This window comes from Coenobita brevimanus, chromosome 116 (assembly GCF_032717465.1).
Source record: "Coenobita brevimanus isolate Jiangsu-jjx chromosome 116, ASM3271746v2, whole genome shotgun sequence".
Classification (NCBI taxonomy): Eukaryota; Metazoa; Arthropoda; class Malacostraca; order Decapoda; family Coenobitidae; genus Coenobita; species Coenobita brevimanus.
Genome location: NC_137069.1, coordinates 3055001 through 3062500, shown reverse-complemented (window position 1 = coordinate 3062500; position 7500 = coordinate 3055001). Strand labels below are relative to the sequence as shown.

Below are 7500 nucleotides of genomic sequence, written 5' to 3'. Positions count from 1 at the left end.
CAACTAACTCAGAGACAAACGTCCACTCCTTAAGGGATTATGGCGTCTGTCTATATGAGTCAATTGATAGAAATGTTTTGAGTACTTTCATTAGGGCAGAAACAGAGGAGGCCATGTAGTGCTCTGTTCTCTCTCTGTCCTCTCATCATTGCTCGAAAAACAGGGCATGATCAGCTTTCCCATTTTCCTGCGGTTGTCGGGAGTGATCGGGGAAAAAATTCTTGACCGCACAGAACGATAGGAGGAAAACATCGGCTTTGGTTCCTTGACTCTGTGTGTGTGTGTGTGTGTGTGTGTGTGTGTGTGTGTGTGTGTGTGTGTGTGTGTGTGTGTGTGTGTGTGTGTGTGTGTGTGTGTGTGTGTTAAAAGGGAATTTGGGTTGGGATGATGATGATGATGTGTGTGTGTGTGTGTGTGTGTGTGTGTGTGTGTGTGTGTGTGTGTGTGTGTGTGTGTGTGTGTGTGTGTTCTCCATATCCACGATGTTGGTGATGATGATGTGTGTGTGTGTGTGTGTGTGTGTGTGTGTGTGTGTGTGTGTGTGTGTGTGTGTGTGTGTTCTCCATATCAGCGATGTTGGTGATGATGATGATGATGATGTGTGTGTGTGTGTGTGTGTGTGTGTGTGTGTGTGTGTGTGTGTGTGTGTGTGTGTGTTCTCCATATCCACGATGTTGGTGATGATGATGTGTGTGTGTGTGTGTGTGTGTGTGTGTGTGTGTGTGTGTGTGTGTGTGTGTGTGTGTGTGTGCGTGCGTGCGTGCGTGTCAGTTCTCCTTGCACTTTCCACATCCCATCCACGTACCGACTCACCACTTACTGTATATTATTAAAGGTGAATGAGAGTATCGCGCGCTTACTTTCTCCTCCCATCTGACAGACTCCTCGCGTTTGGGGTCGGCGGTGTCTGCTGTGTTGTCGCGGCAGAAGAGCACGCGTTCCCTCGTGTCCGTGGCAACGCGCGTGGCGGAGGGAGGAGAGGGGCACTTGTACAGACTGCTCTCGGCCAAACGCAACCACATACAACAACTCAGCAGCGATTTATCCTTCCTCCACTCCAGGATTAAGGTGGGGGAGAGGTTGTAGTAGTAGTGGTAGTAGTAGTAGGAGAAGAAGTGGTAGTAGTAGTAGTTGTTGTTGTAGAAGATTTGGTAGTAGTAGTAGTAGTAGTCGTAGTAGTATCCAGTAATTATTATTATTATTATTATTATATTGTTATTGTTATGATTATTATTATTATTATTATTGTTATTGTTATGAATATTATTATTATTATGCTTATCACTATTAGCCTATTATTATTATTATTATTATTATTTTATTATTATTATTATTATTATATTATTATTATTATTATTATTATTACATCCAGGAGCTCAGCAGTAATCATATAGACACTGAAAGGTAAACACAACAGGTATTTATTTTAGCATAATATTAATACATGAGTGACAACCAACCCACCTGTGACGTATAATACAAGTGAGGTGAAGTGTCTCTTGTGGTAGGTGGTGGCGACCATCATCCACTCACTTGATGTAGTGCTGCCTACTTCTTCCTTAGCCTGTATCATTCTTTTTCTGTGCCTGCCCTCCTCTCCTTCTATTTCACCCATCTCTCCTGTCACTTCTTATTGCTTTTCTTTCCTGTACAGGTGGCTTTACATTGAGTGACAAGCCAAATGGTTTCCTGTAAGCCAAGAAACCATTTACAACTCTGGGTGGTAACCATACAACCAAACCATGCTCCCTACGTGTCAACAAGTGGGTTGGTGGAGGGTTAGTGCCCCTCCCCGTAAAACAAATAACTCAGAGTCAAATGGCCACCCCTGACGGGATTATGGCGTCTGGCAATAGATAGATAGGTAGTATATACAGACTCCCTATCCAGCCACACGGCCATGCACTCTCAGGCGGGGAACTCAGCCAAAGATACACAGACTCAGAATTTAGGTCTAGATTCTTAACTACAGGATTCTAAAGGATATTTCTGTCCCATATATATTTTGTGTGTTATAGGAGGTGACTGAAGGAGGAGGGATAGTGAGGGTTGGATCTCTCTCTCTCTCTCTCTCTCTCTGCATCCCAAATATTTCTTGCGTATCATAGGAGGCGAATCGTTTGGAGATGAAAAAATTGAGGAAATAATAATGATAGTAATAATAATAATAATAATAATATGAGTAGTAGTAGTAGTAGTAGTAGTTGTAGTAGTAGTAGTAATAATAATAATAATAATAATAATAATGAGTAGTAGTAGTAGTAATAGTAGTAGTTGTAGTAGTAGTAGTAGTAGTTGTAATAATAATAATAATAATAATAATAATAATAATAATAATAATATCGTGGTGAAGAGGTAAGGGGTGTTAAGGAGCGAAGCCTAATCCATACTTGCCCTTGACATTTAGAGTGTGGGATATGTGCATCGATAGGACTTACACACACACACACACACACACACACACACACACACACACACACACCTCTCTCTCTCTCTCTCTCTCTCTCATGGTGACGAGGTGGCCATGGGGAAATAGAAATGAGATGGTGATGACGGTTAGGCGTAGAAATGATGATGGTGATGACAAATGAGGAAGTGAAGGAGCTTTGTGGTGTGGACCTGGATGTGACAGGAAGCGTTAGGAGAAACACAATGAGTTGGTTTGGCCATGTGGAGAGGATGGAGAGTGAGAGACTGACGAGGAGAGTGTATGTGAGTGAGGTGGAAGGGGGGAGAGGGAGGGGGAGGCCGAGGATGAGACAGAGGGATGGAGTGGAGAGGTATATGAGAGAAGGGGTGTGTGAGCAGCAGGGCAGTGAAATGGCGGGGGACAGGGCGAGATGGAGGCGATTTGTTTGTGGCCACCCCTTACGGGATTAAGGCGTCTGGCAATAGATAGATAGATAGAAATCGTCTGAAAAATCCCTCCAGTTAATCGTCTGAAAATCCCTCCAAAAAATCGTCTGAAAAATCCCTCCAGTTAATCGTCTGAAAAATCCCTCCAGTTAATCGCTTGAAGGTAGGAAGTATGAAGAAAGAATAGGACATAGGAGTAAGGGGGATTGATGATGATGCATTGCTTGGGGGAGGCGGTGGCTGAATCGGTAGAGAGGCGGCCTGCAGTCCTGATGGACCCAGGTTCGAATCCTGGCTGAGGCAGGGAACAGTTTAAGGATTTGAATTTCATAGAAGCAGACTTTCCTGATCTACCAGATGACCCGCCGACATGTCATAAAAGTACCCCTGCTAATACCAATACACAAGTCCTGTATGAGACAGCCCTAGCATGTATTCAATATGGACGGTGGGTGTTAGCGCCGAAGTGGTGACATGTGGAGGTGTAGGAGGACTACTGGGCCTTGGGGTAGGCTACTGCCCCCGAGATATAGGCCCTGAAGCCTTTGCACAGAGTCGGACACATAAAAAAAGAAAAAAAAAAAGTGGCACAGACGATGGATTGATGTGCGTGAGAGAGAGAGAGAGAGAGAGAGAGAGAGAGAGAGAGAGAGATTGGATGAAAGGGGGAGGGACACTGATGGAAGAGAGGAGGAGGGGAGAGAGAGAGAGAGAGAGATTGGATAAAAAGGGGAGGGACATTGATGAAAGAGAGAGAGAGATTGGATAAAAAGGGGAGGGACATTGATGAAAGAGAGAGAGAGAGAGATTGGATAAAAAGGGGAGGGACATTGATGAATGACAGGAGGAGAGAGGGGAGAGGGAAGAGAAGGTGTGGAGGAAAGGAAGAGAGGGGGAAGGGATAGAGGTAGGAGTGGGTGAAAATGTATATATGGAGAGGGGAGGGATGGGGAGTAGGTGAGTGGATGGATGTGGGGGAGGGGAGAGCAGGGGTAGGGGTAGATCTAGAGGTAGGTGAGGGGAGGATAGGAGGGAGTAGGGGAAGGAGTGGATGTTGGGGTAGCAAAGGGGTAGGAATAGGTGAAGGGAGAATGGATGTGAGAATGAAAAGGGGAGGGAGGGGAGAGGTAGGGGGAGAAAGGGAAGTGGAGGAGGGGGAAGAGGTGGGAGAGGGGTAGAGGGAGGGGGGAGAAGGGAGGAGAAAGGCGAGAAGGATAAAAGGGAAGTGGAGGAGGGGAAAAAGAAGGTGGTAAGTGCTTTAATAGTTACATATTTAGGTCACTGTCGGCTCGTGGAATGTTGCTGTGTGTGTATGTGTGTGTGTGTGTGTGTGTGTGTGTGTGTGTGTGTGTGTCTGTCTGTCTGTCTGTCTGTCGGCCTGTCTGTCTGTCTGTCCTCTACGTAAACTGAGAGGGAGGCTTATCGAACCCTCTAAACAGCTCAGACAGGTGTAACATTTTAGGACGAATTTAAATATGTAAACACAGTTGCTAAAGTGGCGCCCCTGATGACCAAGATTAGAACTTCTTCCTCGCATTAAAAAAGAAAAATGAGAAAGAGTAACAGTTCTACAGCCCTGTCCTTGGTTACTAGTCAAATTTACCCTCCAATCTAACAACACTAGGCCATGAACTAAGCTGAAAAGAGATTATAGTTCTACCCCTCTCCTTGGTTACTAGTCAAATTTACCCTCCAATCTGACTACACTTGGCCATGAACCCGAGAAAGAGTAACAGTTCTTTGTCAGACGAGAGACCTTCCACAGCCCTGTCCTTGGTTACTAGTCAAAGGGCCGTGAAATAGGTAAAAAAAAAAAAAAATACGGTTCCTTGTCAGATGAGAATACGAGTAAATGTCTATCTATCTTTCTATTGCCAGACGCCTTAATCCTGTAAGGGGTGGCCACAAACAAATCGCCTCCATGTCGCCCTGTCCCCCGCCATTTCATTGCCCTGCTCCAAGCTTACCCTCCCCCTCCCTCATATACCTCTCCACTCCATCCCTTCATCGTATCCTTGGCCTCCCCCCCTCCACTTCAGTCACATACACTCTCCTCGTCAGTCTCTCGCTCTCCATCCTCTCCATCCTTGGCCTCCTCCTCCCTCTCTCCCCTTGCACCTCACTCACATACACTCCTCGTCAGTCTCTCTCTCTCTCTCCATCCTCTCCACATGGCCAAACCACCTCAGCGTGTTCCTCCTAACGCTTCCTATCACATCCACATCCACACCACAGCGCTCCTTCAGCTCCTCATTTGTCAGTCTGTCTCTCCACGTAATTCACACACACTCTCCTCGTCAGTCTCTCGCTCTCCATTCTCTACACATGGCCAAACCACCTCAATATGTTTCTCCTAACGCCTCCTATCACATCCACATCCACACCACGAGTAATTGTGCTACGGATATATAAAGAGAAGAGACAAAGTGCATGTTAGCCAATATATTGCGTGTGGCCTCATAATTCGTGAGAGGAAGAGTGACATCATCGTATCATATAGTTTTTCTTTTACGACATATAAAAGGAAATGTAGGGAGAAATGTGTAAATAGATTGACCCCTCTCATGCTGGGAACAACTCTGATATTCAAGTGATTTTTATTATGAGTGAGTCTTGGAGTGTGATGGGGTAAGTTGCGGGATGTGAGAGACTAACTAGGAGAGTCTGTGAGGGAGGTGGAGGGTGGGAGAGGGAGGGGGAGACCGAGGATGATATGGAGGGATGGAGTAGAGGGGTATGTGAGAGAAGGGGTGTAAGTTGGGGGAAGGGCAGCGAAATGGCAGGGGACAGGGCGACGTGGAGGCGATTTGTTTGTGGCCACCCCTTATGGGATTAACGCGTCTGGCTATAAACTGATAGGGGCAGGGATGGAGTAGAGAGGTATATGAAACAGGGGGGTGTACGGTGGGAGGCCAGCAAAATGGCGGGAGACAGAACGAAATGGAGACGATTTGTTTGTGGCCACCCCTTACGGGATTGAGACGTCTGGCAATAAATAGATAGAAAGATAGACAGAGCTTCGTAGTGTTCCGTAGGCATTATAAGGAACATCTTTGTGAGGTGGAACAGGGCATGTAGGAGGATGGAATGGTGAAGGAATGAATGTGTGCACCTTTTGCTGGACGCTATGTTGATAGTTGTTTTACACGCCCCTGTTACTGTGTGTGGATCAAATACGTACACACATACATGAAGAGTGCATACGTACATAGAGTGCATATACATACATACATACATACATAGAGTGCATATACATACATAGAGTGCGTACATACACATACGTCCTTACATACGTACGAGTAGATACGTACATAGAATCCATACATACACATACATACATACAGACACAGTACAATACATACATTAGGAGGAGATTGATTTGGATGAAGAAGGTGGCAGTTTTTTCTCTCTTTCGTTTTTCTATATATATTAAAAAAAAAATGGCGTTGTTAAAAAGCAAGTTATTTAATTTTCTTCATGTACAATACCCACACCATCTACTTCTGACCAATACCGTACACTTATTTTATGCTGTACACTTTTTCCAGCACTTACAGACCACTTCCTGAGTCACCTTCTCAATACCCACTTAAAACTAACCTAAGTTGGCCTGGTATTTAGGTCCATTGATTTATACTCGACGCCCAGACCTGGCACCATAACCTCGCTGTCAAGATGGCGATAAGGTTACGGGAACAAGAATGTGATTTATAATATTTTCGTATTAGCCATTAAAAGGTTTGCCTCAGGGGAATAAATAAATCGTCTGGCTGTATTACGTAACTTTCTCTTTAATGCGAAGAAGGAACCAAAGGCCAGGAGACGGTAAACACACAGAAGATAACAGAGCCAAATTCAAACTTTCCTCAGAGGTCTAATATTTGGCGTTCCAATATTACGCCGCTGTGCACATAGACTTTTGAATTCGAGAAGTTTACTCAAAGGTGAAGAGTGATATAAAGACGGTATTGCAATTGTTGGTGTTATTATTATTATTATTATTATTATTATTATTATTATTATTATTATTATTATTATTATTAATTATTATTGTTGTTTTATTATTATTATTATTATTATTATTATTATTACTATCATCATCATCATCACCATTATTATTGTTGTTGTTGTTGATGTTATTGTTGCTTAACCCTGATCTGCCCTGTCGAGCAAACCCAAGTAAACAACTGCATCTGTGGGGCCTTCCTACAAGCATAGTACAGTACATACACCGTGTAGGGATCCGGCGCCCCCTTGTAGTAGAAGACGCCTCGCCAGGGTCAGACCAGGGTCCTTCCCACGGCGAGGTGCAAGGAAATATGACGTCTGGCTCCCGGGTGGATGCCGCAGCTGCACCACCCAGGGTACACATCGCCACGACGTTTAGGCCTCTCGTCAGCGTCACGGCATTGCAGTAAAGATGTTATTGGTGGTAAAAATAAATAAAAGAAATAATTTTTCGTCTGTAGCAAGAGTCAACCAACCAAAAATCCATCATTGTGTGAGAGAGGGAGAGAGAGAGAGAGAGAGAGAGAGAGAGAGAGAGAGAGAGAGAGAGAGAGAGAGAGCGTTGAGGTGATGGCAAAATGGAGAGAATGGAGAATGAGATACTGACCAGGAGAGTGCATGTTGGGTGAGGTGGAA

General features: G+C 44.6%; 1 protein-coding gene across 1 annotated transcript in view; it reads left to right on the top strand.

The window, feature by feature from the left end:
* LOC145418770 (uncharacterized) overlaps window positions 1–7500 on the top strand; it is a 24075-nt gene that overhangs the window by 2295 nt on the left and 14280 nt on the right. The window contains exon 3 of the mRNA XM_080287104.1: window positions 881–1068. Within this exon, the coding sequence (XP_080143230.1) occupies window positions 881–1068 (188 nt within the window). The remainder of the gene's footprint in view (window positions 1–880; window positions 1069–7500) is intronic.